General features: G+C 39.4%; 2 protein-coding genes across 2 annotated transcripts; both read left to right on the top strand.

Moving 5' to 3' along the window:
* Positions 1-313: 313 nt before the first annotated feature.
* Positions 314-6,465, top strand: LOC133731905 (phototropin-1). The gene is made up of 21 exons (XM_062159351.1): positions 314-473; positions 930-1,227; positions 1,320-1,548; positions 1,667-1,737; positions 1,925-2,031; positions 2,111-2,160; positions 2,323-2,427; positions 2,521-2,580; positions 2,658-2,747; positions 2,980-3,056; positions 3,170-3,254; positions 3,396-3,476; positions 3,617-3,720; positions 3,889-3,938; positions 4,119-4,225; positions 4,456-4,578; positions 4,677-4,728; positions 5,300-5,412; positions 5,670-5,810; positions 6,001-6,108; positions 6,194-6,465. Exons 1-20 carry the CDS (start codon positions 383-385, stop codon positions 6,103-6,105), a joined length of 2,139 nt encoding a protein of 712 aa, XP_062015335.1. The 5' UTR covers positions 314-382; the 3' UTR covers positions 6,106-6,108; positions 6,194-6,465.
* Positions 6,466-15,127: 8,662 nt separating this feature from the next.
* LOC133733748 (BTB/POZ domain-containing protein At5g60050) lies at positions 15,128-17,882 on the top strand. The gene is made up of 2 exons (XM_062161386.1): positions 15,128-16,034; positions 16,649-17,882. Exons 1-2 carry the CDS (start codon positions 15,459-15,461, stop codon positions 17,597-17,599), a joined length of 1,527 nt encoding a protein of 508 aa, XP_062017370.1. The 5' UTR covers positions 15,128-15,458; the 3' UTR covers positions 17,600-17,882.
* The last annotated feature ends 696 nt before the right edge of the window (positions 17,883-18,578 follow it).

The following is an 18,578-nucleotide window of genomic DNA, read 5'->3' as shown; positions in this document are numbered from 1 at the left end:
AAACCGAAACACCACATGTGCCCTAGAAACATAGGGTCGTAGACATGTACATTACGATAATAATACCCCAGACCAAAAGAAAAAGAGAGCTCTAATAATTGTTCATCTCACTTTTCCCTAATTCAATGGGGACGGGGGCTGGCCAACTGTCCAATGGGGCTTGGTTGGAATTGGATTGTGATTGGAATTCGGAGGTTCCAGGGGTGGCGGTGATGGACCTGACAGAGAAACATTAGGGGGAAGCGTTACAACTTACAACAGTAACAGTGTTGGAAATTAAATCTGGATAGGGGAATATTTTTCGCAATTATAGTTAACTGATTGGGGTCAATTTTGGATTCTTATAAAATCTCAATGATATTTGTGTTGCTGACGTGGCAGAATGCAAGTGGAGGTGAGCAAGCACACTGAGGGGTCCAAGGATAAGATGCTGCGCCCCAATGGATTGCCTGAATCCCTCATTCGATATGATGGTATGGCATTTACTATACGCCACGTAGCTTATTATATGCTGGACATATAAATCACGGCACATTAATGTATTAATATATCAAGTGTAGACTAAATTTATAGTAGTAGATCAATTTTCTACTGTTGTCTATTTCCATACATAGAACAAACTAAATTTGTATCGAATTTGTCTACCAACACATAGATTTAGTTTATTTTAATATTGAGCTAATCTATTTTATGTATTGAGTATATTGTAAGCGAACCTCTTTAAAATTAAGAATTGAGGATCGATTTAATTATATAGATCAGCATAAATAGTATTGTCACAACTTTGATATTGTTAATTGCTTAGGTTGATAGTTCAATTTCGTGATCTTTTTTTCTTTGCATCTACGGTGTGACACTTAGAAAGGAAAGAACAAGTTCCATTAAAGCTATATATATTTGAGCTAACAGAAAAGTGTTCTTTGTTGCAGCTCGTCAGAAAGAGATGGCTACACATTCAGTAACTGAGCTTGTGCAGGCAGTGAGGAGACCGAGGTCACTTAGTGAATCGATAAATCGTCCCTTTAGAAAGTCCGGAGGTGGCGGTAGGGGAGAGGAGGTAATAGAAGCTCTTGCGAGGAGAAACTCCGAGAGTTTGCCTCGGAGAAACTCAGAGAATGTGGCACCACCTAGACGTAACTCACTTGGGGATGCTAAAATCTCAATGCAGTGTATCAATGAGGTTCCTGAAAAGAAACAGAAAAAATCTAGACGGCGCTCTTTCATGGGGTATAGTTTCGCTTCTTCTTATAAATAACTGCTGAAAATTAAATGATCGATCATGCATATATGTAGCTTAACAACTGTGTGTTATACTTCAGGGTTATTCGGAAAAGTCAAACTCAAAGCCAACCCGATGATGATACATTTGACAACTTTGGTGATTCTGAGGATGTCCGTGATGACAGTGACAATGATGAGAGACCTATGAGTCTTGAAGATAAAGCGAGGAAGAAGGAAATGAGGAAGGGTATAGATCTTGCTACGACGCTGGAACGTATAGAGAAAAACTTTGTCATTACTGATCCAAGGCTGCCTGATAATCCCATTGTAAGATTTCCACTCGGAACTGTTTAGTTCATTCTTCCAATTTCATTTCAATTTTGCAATCTAGATGAGAATGCAGAATGTAACAAGAATGTGATGTCTTTGAATGTATGTATTTCAGATATTTGCATCCGACAGCTTCTTAGAGCTAACGGAGTACAGCCGCGAAGAAATATTGGGAAGAAATTGCAGGTTTGCTTCACTATAAACTATAAGTAATTGAAAATGGTACTAAGATCAATTTGATAGTAATTTGAAACTCCAACATCTAAAATTGGTTCATTGCATCAAGAAGTAGTTACTAGTTAGTGTAATAGTGCTCATTGATGCGTTCAAACCTTAATGAAATGCTAAACTCTTGTTTGTTTGGATTTTGTAGATTCCTTCAAGGATCTGAGACTGATCCAGCAACTGTGAAAAAAATAAGAGAGGCAATTGACAACCAGACTGACGTGACTGTACAACTCATCAATTACACGAAAAGCGGTATGTTTCTCCTGTAAAGGTTAAGTCCATAAAGCTAGTGATTGTGTACTTAGCTAAAGTCTCTTTGTACTCAATCCAGGCAAAAAGTTCTGGAATGTCTTTCATCTGCAGCCTATGCGTGATCAAAAGGTAATATATCCCCTCACACATTCTTTATTACATTACAAAATCAATGTTACTGTTGAATGCAAGCTTATTTTAAAAGGGTATAATAAAATTTCAAATTAGACAATTACCAGAATAGAAAAGAATATGGAACTGATTTGCCATTCCACTTGTTTATGTAAACAGGGAGAAGTACAGTATTTTATTGGAGTACAACTTGATGGCAGTCAGCACATTGAGCCTCTGCATAACTCTATTCCTGAAGTTACAGCAAAAGAGAGTGAAAAACTGGTATGGAAGATACATTGTGCACTTTTCAGATGATTGTGATCATAAATATTGAATGTTCTTTTCCTTAAATTGTTTGGTTGGTTCGTTACGCAGGTCAAAGAGACTGCAGTTAATGTTGATGAGGCAGCAAGAGAACTTCCAGATGCCAATATGGTAATGCCACTTTCTAAATCCACCGTTTGTAAAATCTAAAGGTTTAAAAATTTGACAGAAGTTTTCTCCAACTGCAGAAACCAGAAGATTTATGGATGAATCATTCAAAGATCGTTCATCCAAAGCCTCATAGAAGGGACAGCCCCCCTTGGAGAGCTATTCAAAAGGTATTAATTGTTCAATTATATATGTATGGTATTGTCTAACAAAATTTTTATAAACTGCCATGGGAAAAGATTGGTTTTGTTCAGTGTCTATTACTGGTTTCCTGGAAACATGATATAGACTCATCTCTAAAATTTTTCTTTTCTATCTTCAAGTATTAGGGATTTGTTCTGTTGTTTTTCTTAAAACTATATCATGATAGATTGCTGATCGAAGTAACTCTTGATATTGCAGATTCTAGACAGTGGAGAACAGATAGGATTGAAACATTTTAAGCCTATAAAGCCCTTGGGATCTGGTGATACTGGCAGGTTAGTATGTTAAACAGTTTTATACCTCAGGTTTGAAGTAGTCTATGGAAATTGAGGAATCTTAACTTAGATTCTACTTACTTGAACTATCTTTTGGAAATATTCAATGTCAGTGTGCATTTGGTCCAATTGTGTGGAACTGATCAGTACTACGCCATGAAGGCTATGGATAAGAGTATCATGCTCAATAGGAACAAGGTATTTAAAAGTTGGGAACTCATTTTATGTCTTGCTACCTTATTGTCCTTATCATGAGGAGTCAGATTTTAATGTCAGTAATGAATGGAATGTGCCACTTCCATTTCTATTTACAGAAGTCTTTTCATTCCTTTCTTGCAGGTGCACAGAGCTTGTGCAGAGAGAGAAATCCTCGACATGTTGGATCACCCTTTTCTTCCTGCATTGTATGCTTCGTTTCAGGTCAGAAACTCTAAAATAATCCCATGTGAAAAGTCATAACTTACTAATTATAACCGGATGAATCATCATTTTTCATTGTTGTGTCATCGTTTACTTATCTATTTGTTCAAACTTCACCATGTATATATAATACTTTGCAGACCAAAACACATGTTTGCCTGATCACTGATTACTACCCTGGTGGAGAACTCTTCCTACTTTTGGACAGTCAACCAACGAAGATACTGAAGGAAGATTCAGTGAGGTAAATTACCCAAAAAGTAATAGTAATGCAGATGAGTTACCAACAACTTGAAGTTTGTTGTGATAATTGGAGCAGCAATTGCGGGTTCAAATACCCTCGCAGTTCAATTGTTTATTTGTATTCTGTAGCAAATGACTCATTGATCTGTTTTGTTGTTGGCGATTGTAGATTTTATGTTGCAGAGGTAGTTGTTGCCTTGGAGTATCTTCACTGTCAAGGTAAATTGTTTGCATCATTCATATTTATTTATTTATTTATTATATAACATTTCCAATCAATGGAGGAAATGAAGTGAGAATGGAATTCTATATATTCCTCACATAGCAATTTAATTGTTTTAATTTGTTGAGGCATCATGACCTAATATTTTGAGAGGCTTCTGCTTCCTTTACTTGTAGGGATAATTTACAGGGATTTGAAGCCTGAAAATGTTTTACTTCAGAGCAGTGGGCACGTAACCCTGACCGATTTTGATTTATCGTGTTTGACATCTTGCAAACCACAGGTATCCCACCAAAGAAACTAGAAAGCAAAATTCTTTGTTATAATTCCGAAATAGAGAGAGCAACAACATATTTCTTTGTTTTGTTTGCATAGCAGTAACTCCATTCTCCTCCATCTTTAGTATTTCTGAGTAACTGGCTTGAAAATTAACAAGCTGATGCTTGGAACTAATTACCCTTTAATCTTCTAGGGTAGTTTTTAACAAACAGTGTTATTATCTGGTTCTTTCAGCTTTTAATTCCGACCATAAACGAAAAGAAAAGGCATCACAAAGGTCAACAGAATCCAATCTTCATGGCTGAACCAATGAGAGCATCAAATTCTTTTGTTGGAACGGAAGAGTACATCGCTCCGGTTTGACACTGTTAACATTCTTTTTTGAAGTTTCTCAACAGTTCCTTGGTTATCTGTTGCTTATATTGACTGCTTAATTATTTCTTTCCCACTTGTAGGAAATCATAACTGGAGCTGGCCATTCTAGTGCAGTAGACTGGTGGGCTCTTGGTAATTTCACTCAATTCTGAATTACCTTCTTGTTTCTACCTCTAAGAAACATATTAATTCATCTCCTAATTATTAGTGCGTTTTACCTCTTCAAGTATGTGCATCAAATTATTGAATTTTAAACAAACCATGAAAAAAGAACACACTTTCACCGATGAATGATTCATCACCAAAAGGTCCAAAATTTTGTAAACCACTCGTTTGGCAAAGTTGCGAACATCATTGGGCAAAGTTCCTCGTGCCGACAAAAATTTGTTGGCAAAAGGTTTAATGTCGATGAACTTTTGTCGGCAGAAGTGAATTTGATAATGATATATAACGACCACTTATGTTTCATGGGGGCGTCTTAATGACGACAGAAATCTGTCACAAATTAAAGTGAATTTAAAATAATGATATATATATTTCGCCGGCAAAACCACGATACTACGTACGTTGGTAAAGGTCAATTTAATAGCATTCGCTTCAGTGCAACCATATACGAGACTGACATTTAAGCTAGTCACTTGACATCTATCATCTTTGGCTCTTTGCGAATCAACAGAACCTGTTTTTTTTTTTTTTTTTTCAGGTATTCTTATATATGAAATGCTCTATGGATATACACCATTTAGGGGAAAGACAAGGCAAAAGACGTTCGCCAATATTCTTCACAAGGATCTCAAATTTCCAGGAAGTATACCGGTGAGATCTTCACTCTAGCTATATAAATGTGCATTCTTTTGCATGTCTAATTCTGGATTATCATGTGCATCTCAACATGTATTTACAAATCTTTGCATGTTGCACATCTTCGGAGGAGTCATTAGGATCTTATGAAGTGTGATTCAACAGAAGTTGATGCAAAGAACATCAACACTTTTTCCTTCTTACCATGATATTATACTACAGTGCTGAGTTCAATATAATATCATGAACTTAAAATTTCTGTCCTGATGCAGGCAAGTCTCCAAGCAAAACAGTTAATGTATCGGTTGTTGCATCGTGATCCCAAAAACAGATTGGGGTCTCAGGAAGGGGCAAGCGAAATTAAGCGTCACCCTTTCTTTCGGGGTATCAACTGGGCTCTAGTTCGCTGCATGGTAAATCTTGAAACCCTGCAAGTTGGCTATGCATAAAGTATAAAGGATATCATATATGTGAATTGAAAACAAGGCTATAAATCTGAAAAGTTCAATGGGATTACACTTTCCTCATGTTTCAAATTATGTACTCCAGCTATTGCATTTGAAGGGTTTCAACTTATACTGAAGAGCTTTTATTAATGTGCAGAACCCTCCTCAACTCGATGCTCCTCTCTTCGGGACAACTGAAGCTGAAAAGGGTGCTAAGCTTGTGGATCCTGAGATGCAAGATCTACAAACAAATATTTTCTAAAAGGTACTATTCCTTCCCCTTCTGGTGTTTTTAAGAACTAATTAAGTTTTTGTCAGGACTATAAATACTTGCTTGCTTTCTAAATTAGGGACTCTCTGCTGCACATTTGAGTACTTGATCAACTGCATCTCGTTCCGGAAATCATAAGAATAGGCTCTGGAGAAAGCTCATCATGTTGTTGAAGAATTAAGGTCCCATTGATTCGCTTGTAGATGGAGATTGTTTCCAGTTTGTAGATGGACCCTGCTTGAGGGTTTTAATCTGCAGAGTTGTAATGTTTCTGTAATCAATGTATGTAGGGTTTGTAATCTTAAAAAATTTTGTTGGTAAATGAATTCCATTATTCATCTTGTTTGTTCATCATGGCTCAGCTTCTTTACTTCTATGCAATTTTTCAAAGAACTATGTATATGGTGCACCAGAAAGATCAGATCTTGTTTGTCATGCTTCACTTAGAGCTATGAGCCTATGAGGCCTTACCCATACCATCACATTCCTTTTTTCACTGCATTTCTTTCAGGCGTCAGCAAAATATTGGAAGAAAGCGAGATATCACTGTAAAACTAAAAAAATAGTGTGTTATGGATGGAGTTAGCAACATATAACGTCCAACTCAAAATCAATCGACTATGTTTGAACTTTGAACAGTTCATAATATTTTATTATCAACTACTTTTTAGAGAGGAGGTCCTCCTCTTTTTTACATAAAAAGGACGTCCCTCTCTCCTATTGAGTATATTGTTCTTAAGGGACAATGATTTCCGATGTGAAATTGTACAGAAGAGGACAGACCTAATTTCTCTATTCAGTCCAGTAATCATTGCATAACATTCCTCAAATCCATCATAAATACCAAGAAGGCAAGAATATTTCTGGTTGTTGTGATGTGATCATGTAACTATACTAGTGTTGAAAACATGGCCAGAAACTCTCCCACCAAATTGTTCATCTCTAGTTTATTGATTGATTTGACAGTGCTGTACCTCTTGGAAAAACACCTCCAAGGCTCCGCCTTTTTAGGTTAAGAGCTAGAAGAAAAACTTCCCCAACGAAAATAGATAATTACCTAGTACGTACGGTTAGCGAAAATTCTACTATGGACCATAATGCAGGTGGATCGTAGTTAAATTGGAAACCGCGTGTGTATCAGTCACGCGCTGAATTTGGGCTTGGTGCAGGTGGACCTTGGTTCACAGAAGACTCTTTGTACAGTTAGTTACTTGCATTTATTGGGTGGTTAGGCACATCCCATTAGTGACTTTGCCTAAATACAAGGGTCATCCTTTGCACAAGGCAATGTTACAAAGGTTCTTCAATAATGTTTGGTCCACCCATGTGAAAATAATTAGTATTGTGTTGAAAGAAGTCGACATCATGTGTGCCTCTTCAAACTAGGGTTTAGTCTTAGAGTTGTAATAGGAGAAGGTTCTAGATTTTCTAATTATGTTCGGATTCTATTACCTTTTGTGTACTCTGTAAATCCATATATATAGGGCTCCTATTATCAATAATACTACTACAATTCTCCCATCAATTCTCTCTGCAAATCATATTTTCCTTAAACATATTGCATATTATCATGATTTTAACTCACTGGTAATTCGTTTACATACACAATACTCGTCTTAAATTTATCATTTCATTTCTCCATTACAAGTCCTTCCCACGCACGGTGGTGGCCAAATAACTAGGGTAGGTACAAGTCCTTCCCAAGCTTCGCGGCAACGGCGGTGGCCAAATAGCTAGGGTAGGGTTGTTTCCCTGTAGGTCAGGGAATATGCATGATTGCCCCAGCTCATATTTACCTAACTCACTTAGACTCAACTCTAAATAAATTTAAATAAGTTTTTTTTTTTTTTTTTTGAAAGAAGGTGGGTGTCAATTCATTAATATTTACCATGTAGATAACATAGCTCATCCAAAAACTAGGTTATGACAAGATTGAGCAATTTTTAGATAGCTCTAAAGCAACCTAAAATGCAACACTCTAAGAATAAGTCCAATGAAACAGTAACTTGACACAATGACACTAATAGGAAAAGTTCCGAAACAGCTCAAAAACTAGCCCTAAAAGTTAGAACAAAGCGTTTGTTAAAAATGCTTCAAATAAACTTAATAATAAATCAATAATTAAAATTTTGTTGAAGGAAAATCAGTTTTATGTGTGCCTTATCAAACTAGGAGTAGCACTAGGAGAGAAGGTTCTAGATTTCCCAATCTTACACGGATTAGTATTCCATGTAACATTAGAACTAGTACTATGTAATCCCTATATAAAGGACTCCTATTCTCAATAATATGATTACATTCTCCCTACAATTCTCTCTACATTCTCTCTCGAATCTATTTTACTTAAACACGTTATCAGCACGAGCTTTAACCACAAACCAAAAACCAAAAACCCAAAAATCTTCTTCATTACCGCAGCTCCTAGCCCACGCTAGCCTCACCTACGCGCCCCTGCGCACATATCCCTGCTGCCCCTACAGCACCGCTGCACGTCTGCTGCCCCTGCAGCACCAACGTACACCAACTGCATCCTTCTCCTTTCCTGTGCACGTCATTCTGCTTGCAAGCCCCGAAACGTCTAGTTAGGAACCTCAGATCAAAATCCTTTCTTCATCAAAGTTGTTCGTCTCTGTCTCTTCCATCTAACCTCCGAATTTCAGCCTTATCGGAGTTGTTTTGAGACCTGTACACCAATCAAAGTGCAAGCTGTTCAGAACAGAATCTGTTCCGAATTTCAACAAGTAAGTATTTACATTAAAGTTCCCGCTTTCAGAATTTAATTTCTCCTTCTTTTCTTCGGGGACTTGCAACCTCCCTTCTTCTACATCCCACCTTTCTTATAACGTGGGTTCGATTCTTGAGAAAGCGGAATCGTGGGGATTCACGCAATTAACAAACTAAGAGCGTTCGTAAGACTTCGGACTAAGAGCGTCCGTAAGCATCGAATTAATGAACTAAGAGCATTCGTAAGCTACGGACTAAGAGCGTTCGTGAGCATCGATTTTGACCATTCAAACATCATTGTTTCGGTCTAATCCAATTATTCTTGGAAATCGATTTCTTGGTAGCATTAAGGCTCAGAAATCTTATATTAGTTTGCGTGGCAGCATTGACTCCGAAACTAATACGTTCTTGCTTTCCTCTTCAGGATGTAAGACTTGAACGAGCTCGATTTTACTCCATTGGATTCTACGGGCACGGGATATTTATTTGCCTACAATCCAAGAGCCCTGTTCTAAAGGAACCGCTCAAGACTCACAAACTGAGATAGAAAATTCCAGGGCATTTACCCTGATGAAGCGCCACATGAAGATGGCCCTCAAGTTTGAGTACATGAATGAGGATAGCGCTAACAACCCTTGGGTTGCGCCTAGTGAATGTTTTAGTAACATTCACAACTTTCCGAACATAGAAGCAAGATGGAATAATATATGCTTCACTAAAACTTTGAAAGAGTTATGAAATATTGTTCGGAGGCTCTCTGCATCATATTATTTATGCATGCTTGTGGAAAAACACAAAAGAACAAATTGATTGAGAAAACCCTAACATGACCATAGGAGTCATGACGTTGAGGGTATAGGGTTGGACACCATGGCGCCACTTTTGGCCATGATTGCACTACTCCAACGCCATTGGTCCTAGAGACCATTTGTATTGTGTCAATACACCTCAATCAAGAGAGCATCCTCTTCATGGTATTTTATGGAGTACCTGATCAATGGTAATCAAGATATCGAGCCATAAAAGACTTCAAATCTGGCGATGAAGAAAGAATGCCGCAGATTTTTATATAGCATAGTCTTTTAATTTCCAAGAATTATGTAATGGAAATTATGCCTTAATCAATAAAATGACTTATTGGATTATCTCTTTTCCTCTAGGCGTACTCAATTAAGTATGATGTCTAGGAAAGTAATTGAGATTAGTGGTATTTAAGAGAGCTTCGCTCCACCGACATCTCTCTCTACTTCCCTGGTCATATTTAATTGGAATTACCGAACGAATTGAGTGACTACAATTTGTCTAAAGTTTGATTTTTATATTGGATTAGATTATGGTCACGAAACTTTGATGTAATCATTGGCTATTATTAATAAAGTATCGATCTATTTTATCTCATGTCGTAGACATATTTTTCGAACTTTATTACTTCAAATATATAAGAGCCAATGGTTTTCACGTGGAAACACATTGTGAGAATGGACAAGTGTTCCTTTGCATCACCTCTAATGACTACGGATATAAAAGAGTCTTAGAGAAACTTATGTGTCGATCTAGTGGGTTGTATGCAACCACTATTCGAGTAATTGAATCCAATCATGTTATGAGAGATGATTTATGGGATTCTGACACATATAGGCTTTGGCATGACCGTTTGGGACACCCAGGTCGTGATATGATGATCCGTATATTAAAGACTTCACACGGACATCCATTTTTCAGAACGAAAAGAAGTAAAACTTGGTTTTTGGACACCGAAGGAGCCCCTGCGCCTCACGGCGCCATTCACCCCGAAATCCGGCCATTCTTGGCCGGCGCCGCCATCCCCCTGTGGCCTCAGGGTGGCATTGCGCCACCAAGGCTCCTTTGTCTCCAAAATTTACTTCTAACGTCTATTGTGACTTCATGGCTCAACCAAAATCCTCATTGGTTGTTTCTAAAGCCCATCATTCGTTCTGCAAAGCCTGCTCTTTAGCAAAATTAGGATCGAGACCATCCTATGCAAAGGACACTAAAGAAAATATTCCATTCTTGCAAAGAATCCAAGGTGATATTTGTGGACCTATTCAACCACCATGCGGACCATTTAGATATTTTATGGTGTTGGTTGATGCATCGACACGCTGGTCACATGTCATGCTATTGTCCACTAGGAACGCTGCATTTGCTAAACTCCTAGCACAAATTATTAAGTTAAGGGCTCACCACCCTGATCATCCTATTAAGTCTATAAGGGTAGACAATGCTAGAGAGTTTACATCAAAAACTTTTGATGATTATTGCATGTCCATTGGGATTGAAGTTGAACATCCAGTTCCTCATGTTCACACCCAAAATGGTCTTGCAGAAGCCGCCATTAAACGACTACAAATGGTCGCTAGGGCATTGGTAATGCGCACCAATCTTCCTATTTCTGCTTGGGGCTATGCAATATTGCATGCAGCCGTGCTTATTTGTCTGAGACCCACTGCCACTCAACCCTTTTCTGCGTCCCAGATGGTGACTGGGTATGAGCCTAATGTCTCACACTTACGCATATTTGGGTGTGCAGTTTATGTGCCAATTGCGCCGCCACAGCGCACCAAAATGGGTCCTCAACGACGATTAGGCGTCTACGTTGGATATGATTCTCCAACAATTGTCCGCTACTTAGAACCCTTGACAGGCGATCTCTTTACAGCAAGATTTGCGGATTGTCACTTCGATGAGACAGTCTTCCCGTCGTTAGGGGGAGATAAGAACATGAATGTTCAACAGGAACGACAGGAATTGTCGTGGTCTGTCCCCACTCTGTCTCATCTTGATCCCCAAACCGCACAGTCAGAAATTGAAGTGCGGAGAATTCTCGATCTTCAGAACGTAGTAGAATCGATGCCTGATGCGTTTTCTGATATCGCTAAAGTGACGAGATCACACATACCTGCTGCAAACTTGCCTGCAAGGATTGATGTCCCTAAAATTAGAGGGCATGACGCCATCTCAAGGATATCTGAGCATGGCGCCAACGTCCCCACTCACAGTGATGGTGACGTTGTGGCTAGGCCCATGGCTCCGGCGAGGAAGCGCAGGAGGCCTATAGGTTCGATGGATTCTCGCCCAAGAAAGAAAAGCGAGTTTGGCACAAAATAATCCATTAATCATCGATGTAAATAATCCATCTCATGAGAATATTCTGGATTATGGTTATGTCCAAGAGACATCATTGGGGGACGCTCCAATGTCAGAACCAACTCCAGAGAATAGAGAGATCTCCATAAATTACACTAGTGTACATGAGATGATGGATAGAAATTCTATGGCAATTGATGATGCATTTGCATATCATGTTGCAAAAGGAATCATAGAATATGATGATATCGAACCTCGCTCTGTCGAAGAATGTCAACGAAGAGCGGATTGGCCTAAATGGAAAGATGCTATCCAGGTTGAATTGGATTCACTAACAAAGAGACAGGTATTTGGGCCCATAACGCAGACACCCCCAGATGTAAAACCTGTTGGCCACAAATGGGTCTTTGTTAGAAAGCGTAATGAGAAAAACGAGGTGGTTAGATATAAAGCCCGTCTCGTGGCGCAAGGTTTCTTACAACGCCCTGGAATCGACTACGAGGAGACATATTCTCCCGTAATGGACGTTATAACGTTCCGCTACCTTGTCAATTTGGTAGTTTCCGAAAAACTTGACATGCAGCTTATGGATGTGGTTACAGCATATCTCTATGGGGATCTAGATTCAGAGATATATATGAAGGTTCCAGATGGACTTCAATTACCCAAATCAAGTGGCTCTAAACCACGGAGCGCGTTTTCAAAAAGATTAAAACGCTCACTATATGGATTAAAACAATCCGGACGGATGTGGTATAACCGTCTAAGTGACTACTTGATTGGGAAGGGATATATTAACAACGAAATATGCCCATGCGTGTTCATTAAGAGAACAAGTTCCGGATTTGCAATCGTAGCAGTTTATGTCGATGACATGAACCTAATTGGAACTCTAGATGAGTTGAAGGAAACTGCTAAATACTTGAAATCCGAATTTGAGATGAAAGATCTTGGGAAAACACGGTTTTGTCTCGGTTTAGAACTCGAGCACCGTAGTGATGGGATTCTGATCCATCAGTCTGCCTATACTCAGAAAATCCTAAGGCGTTTTAATGAAGATAAAGCAAAGCCTGTAAGTACTCCCATGATCGGTCGTAGTCTTGAGCCCGGAAAAGATCCGTTTCGTCCAAAGGATGAGGACGAAGAATCATTAGAGGCCGAAGTGCCCTATTTAAGTGCAATAGGCGCATTATTGTACTTAACTCAATGCACAAGACCAGATATCTCATTCGCAGTGAACTTGTTAGCTCGACATAGCTCTGCGCCAACACGCCACCATTGGATTGGTGTAAAGACAATCTTTTGATACCTAAGAGGTACGATTGATATGGGCCTATTTTATCCCTACAGAGAGAAGAGGAATGACGGAAGAATGGGATCGGACCCCATTAGGCATGGTGCCACCGTCCAACATGATAACTTGGCCGGCCATATTGCCGCCAACGCCGCCCCCACCACCAAGGGTGGCCGGCCTCACTCTATTCCCCTCCATCAAAACGACAGTGATGTTTTGATGGGATTTGCTGATGCAGGGTACCTCTCTGACCCTCACAAAGGTCGCTCCCAAACTGGTTATGTCTTTACCATGGGAAGCACTGCGATATCTTGGAGGTCTACAAAACGGACCCTTGTTGCTACTTCCTCAAATTATGTAGAGATTATTGCTCTACATGAAGCCGTTCGTGAATGCATATGGCTAAGGTCTGTAATTAGACATATTCAAGGAAGTTGTGGTTTGAAGTCTACCACAGATGAACCTATATGCATTTATGAGGATAATGCAGCTTGTATTGAGCAAATGAAGTTAGGTTTCATCAAAGGCGACAACACCAAGCATATATCGCCTAAGTTCTTCTATAATCAGCAACAACAATCACTTCTAAAGATTGAAGTGAATCAAATCCGATCAGAGGATAATGTAGCGGACTTATTCACTAAGTCGTTACCTAAAATCCACCTTCGAGAAACATGTGAAGAGCATCGGATTGAGAAAGTTATCCGAACTCCCACGATTGTAGCAATCAGGGGGAGATATCGACATCAGGGGGAGTTATGATGTCTACATGTTCGATCTCGAAGAGTGAAGGACGTGTTGTGCTCTTTTTGTCCTTCGACCAGGGTTATTTTTGTCCCACAGGGTTTTTGTTACCTGGCAAGGTTTTTAACGAGGCAACGGATGAAGCGTCACCACCAAGTTTGAGCGGCACAAGGGGGAGTGTTGAAGGAAAATCAGTTTTATGTGTGCCTTATCAAACTAGGAGTAGCACTAGGAGAGAAGGTTCTAGATTTCCCAATCTTACACGGATTAGTATTCCATGTAACATTAGAACTAGTACTATGTAATCCCTATATAAAGGACTCCTATTCTCAATAATATGATTACATTCTCCCTACAATTCTCTCTACATTCTCTCTCGAATCTATTTTACTTAAACAAATTTAATGTTCATCAAACAAAATATTCCGCGAGTTGTCTTGGATGCAAGGTGTTCAGGTTAATGTGCAGAGAGCAAGGTAAAGGTAGAGACAAATAATCGATCCAAGAAAGGTTGCAGACACGTTATAGCTGCTCCATGCTTGGTCAATGTGCAGAGAGCAAGGTAAAAGTAGAGACAAATAATCGATCCAAGAAAGGTTGCAGACACGTTATAGCTGCCCCATGCTTGTTTGTTGCAATGGCAGGCTACTAGTTAAGGCTAGGCTAGTAGCATCCGGCACCAACAACATTGCATAACTAATACATATGACAGTGACACACTGAGCGTCAGCAGCACAGAATGCGCAGAACTCAGCTGAGAGCTCTCATTTCTATAACCCAAAATTCTAGGTCTCCCACTCTAACCCCCACTCTTTCCTCTAATCAATCCCCATCAAACCAGAAACAAAAAGTAGAAAATGGAAATCATAACCGGTTGTTATTACCAGTTAGTATTATTAAAAGCTGGATTTGGAGTCTCTGCATTAAACAAAGAGAATCTCCAACCATTTCACCAAAAGAAACAAAGAGATACCCCTCTAAATTAAGGTTTAGCACAGAGCTTCCTAATGGGTTGCCATTGATCACCTGTGTCCATCTTTTTCTATTAGGGCTAAAAGCTTAAGAACAGACAACCCTATAATTAAAGATAATTTACACAGCTAGGTCCCAAAATAGCACTAGTGGGTTAGTGTTAGTCCCATATCCCTCCCCAATAATCCTTCTTTGTCTTGAAAGAAACTCCCTTTTTGGGTTTCATAATCACTCACATCATTACCTTACAAATCCAAAGCTCCATTTTATTGGATTCCCTACTTTCTCTTTAAAACTATTTCAACTTCCCAATAAGCTTTTTACATTTTCCCTCTCAACCCTCTCTCTCTGAAAAGTTTTCTTCTTTCTTTGACTGATTGATTACCCTCTTCACTCTCTCCAATCCTCCACAGAACCCATTTCTTCTTTCTCTCAATCTCTGCTTTCCTAAAGAAACCCAGAAAAACCCATTACTGGGTTTCTTGCTATCTCAGACCTCCAAATGGCGGCCGAGAACGCACTGAAATCCAAAGAGGTCTCGGCGATGATCAAACAGGGCTTCATTTCCGATCAAACCCTCTCATTCTCGCCCTCAAGATCCACCAACTCCAAAACCCTATCCTCTCCTCCTCCCTTCTCCCCCGCCGCCGCGGCGCCGACTCAGCAACTGACTCGGCCGACTCAGTCCCAGACCCTCTACGAGATGATGTCCGACGAGCAGCACCGGGATGCCAAGCACTCGGACCGGAATCTCCACCAGAAAGTCCACAAGCTCCTCGAAACGGCGCCGTTTCGGAACCCCAATTGGGGAGGGCTGGTTTCTGGTGATGTGAGGCTCACGGTGGTGGCCAAGGACGGGTTCAGAGTCTCAATGGATGTGCACAAGAGTGTTCTGGCTTCGAAAAGCCGGTTTTTCGCCGAAAAGCTTAGGAAAGATAGAGGGGTTTCACATTGTGTGGAGATTTCTGACTGTGATGATGTGGAGGTGTATGTGGAAACTGTGGTGTTGATGTACTGTGAGGATTTGAAGAAGAGGTTGATGGGTGAGGAGGTCTCCAGGGTTTTGGGTTTGCTAAAGGTACTTGCTTTTTGCATCTTTTTTGGCTTTTGCTTTGTCTTGTGCTGTGTGTTTTTGGCCTTTTGGGTTGCTGGGAAAGTTTGGATGAACACATTGGTTATTGGGTTTTCACTTTTGAGAAACTGGGTTTCTGATTGTGAGGTTTACCCAAAAAAAAGATTCTGTCTTGGGGGGTTGTAAAAGCTGCTTGAGATGAGGACATTAGGTTATGGAAAGCTTTGGGTTGTTTTGGCTTGGTGGGTTTTCACTTTTGAATTTAAGTGGTAAAGAGTGAATTTTGAGGTCATGCCAATTAATTGGGGTGTCAGTTTAGTGAATTCTGAGGTTGATTAAAAGCTAAGCTACTGGATGGAAAGTATATTTTAGTTTTTGAGTGCTTGTTGGTTCACCAAATATTGTGAGAATTAAAATTACTGTAATGAGAAATTGGCATGGTTGAGATGGGTTTCTGTATTAATGTTATAGTCTGATTTGTAGCTTAAAAGAGAAAATGTCAAGCTGATCAGATAATGCTCTGTTTTCTGTCTTTATGCGACTGTAACGTCTTTTCTTTGATCACTGAGCTTGTTTATGGTGGAATGTATTGGTAAAATCCTCTGTTTGTTCTTTTGTAGGTCTCTGCGGCTCTCATGTTTGATGAGGGCATTGCCTCGTGCTTGGAGTATTTGGAAGCGGTTCCGTGGTCCGAGGAGGAAGAGGAGAAAGTTAAATCTCAACTCAGTGAACTTCAGCTTCATGACTCGGCCAGTGATCAAGTTTTGCTCAGAGTATCCTCTGAACCATCCACGTCTGCTAGAGCTGATGAAATCTTATCGAGACTGCTCACTGGTGTTCTTCAAGCAAAAGATGATAGAGCTCGTCGAGAAATGAAGACTCTTATTTCCAGGTTGCTTAGAGAAGATGCAGCGAATGACGGCAATAGGCTTGATGTGTCTAAAGAAACCCTTTACAATCTTTGCCATAGATGCTTGAGCTCCCTTGTACTGTGCTTATCCGAAGCTACAGGCATGGATGAAAAGCGGGATCGCGGGGTATTGATGGCTGAGATAGCAAGAGAGGCTGATAACATGCAGTGGATTGTTGATATTATGGTAGACAAGAAAATGGGTGAAGATTTTGTGAAATTATGGGCGGATCAGAAGGAGCTTGCAGTCCTCCACTCAAAGATTCCGACCATGTACCGACATGAAATCAGCAGAATCACAGCTCAGCTATGCATTGCGATTGGGAGTAGACATTTGCTGGTGCCCAAAGACACAAGATTTTCTTTGCTTTCGACATGGCTGGAAGCTCTTTATGAGGACTTCGGATGGATGAGGAGGGCTTCGCGATCCGTTGACAAGAAACTTGTTGAAGAGGGTCTAAGCCAAACGATTCTTACACTTCCTTTGCATCAACAACAGGCTATAATGCTTAATTGGTTTGACCGGTTTCTAAACAAGGGAGATGACTGTCCCAACATTCAGAAGGCGTTTGAAGTTTGGTGGAGGAGAGCTTTCATCAAACATGTGGCAGAGCAGGAAAATCATAGGTTGCAAATAACTGTTTGTGATTATCCCAGTTGAACCAAGTTTATAAAATCGACATGTATATAGAAAGCAGCAACTTTTTGTTCTGAATTAAATCATCTCAGTAATTTTCCCATCCTTGGTTGAATCCGTCAACAAGAGTAGTGATTCCTACTATGGCGTTTGATAATGAAAAATGATCCGATCTTTAGAACCCATCTTCATCTATCACCCTCTGTACTAGGGTTTTCGATGGAAGAGGCTTGAAATTCTTTGTTTTATTTTTATACAATCCTCTTGTTTGTCATTCATCTTAATAGAGAAAGGAATACTTAACGGATTGGTATGTGACTGACTAATTTTTCATCATCTTATTTTCCTGGTTTGATTTGTCGCGTGACTGTTTAGATTAGCAATCGGAAACTAAATAAGTTGATCAGGTTTCAGTTGAAACTTGCTTATCCATCAGGATGAATTAAGTAAAAGGTCAAAAATAAATAAATTATATTACACTAGAAGGTGAAAGACAAAAGCTAAACACGATATGATGTTCAAATTTCATTGACATCATGAAGTCGGAAAAAAAAAAAAAAAACTTGATACTTGGGATTTGACACAAATTCAACAATAATATAAAAAATTAAAACCATTAATTTACGTTGAATCCACAGTTAAGGGGGAACTGTGAAGAAATGGGTTGAATTTTGGTTTGTGTTTGTGATTTGATTGGAGAAAATAAAAAACAAAAAACAAAAAAACAAAAAAACAAATAGAAAATAACTAAATAAAGCTAAATGAAACGCGATTTTAGATATCAAAAGGAAGATGGATGCTAGGGTCACACTAAGCTCAATTCAATGCTCTGAACATACAATCGATTATTAGGATGTAAGATGCATACCCAAGGCTTGGTAAGGATAGAAGGCCAAATCTTATTTAGCGTATTGACTCTCCATTTTAGGGAATGAATCAACTCACTATGAATGAAAGAATATGCTTTTTAAAGCTCAATTCTCCTTCCTAGTGATCTAGTGCA

Source organism: Rosa rugosa, chromosome 2, assembly GCF_958449725.1.
Source record: "Rosa rugosa chromosome 2, drRosRugo1.1, whole genome shotgun sequence".
In the NCBI taxonomy this organism is placed as follows: Eukaryota; Viridiplantae; Streptophyta; class Magnoliopsida; order Rosales; family Rosaceae; genus Rosa; species Rosa rugosa.
The sequence above is the reverse complement of the archived record's forward strand: the minus strand, read 5'-3'. Positions and strand labels throughout refer to the sequence as shown.

Coding starts and splice junctions, on each gene's coding strand:
- LOC133731905 (XM_062159351.1), top strand. CDS start 383: ATGCAAGTGGAGGTGAGCAAGCACACTGAGGGGTCCAAGGATAAGATG. Junction 4,579..4,676: donor CGGAAGAGTACATCGCTCCG/GTTTGACACTGT, acceptor TCCCACTTGTAG/GAAATCATAACTGGAGCTGG. Junction 5,811..6,000: donor GGGCTCTAGTTCGCTGCATG/GTAAATCTTGAA, acceptor ATTAATGTGCAG/AACCCTCCTCAACTCGATGC.
- LOC133733748 (XM_062161386.1), top strand. CDS start 15,459: ATGGCGGCCGAGAACGCACTGAAATCCAAAGAGGTCTCGGCGATGATC. Junction 16,035..16,648: donor GGGTTTTGGGTTTGCTAAAG/GTACTTGCTTTT, acceptor GTTCTTTTGTAG/GTCTCTGCGGCTCTCATGTT.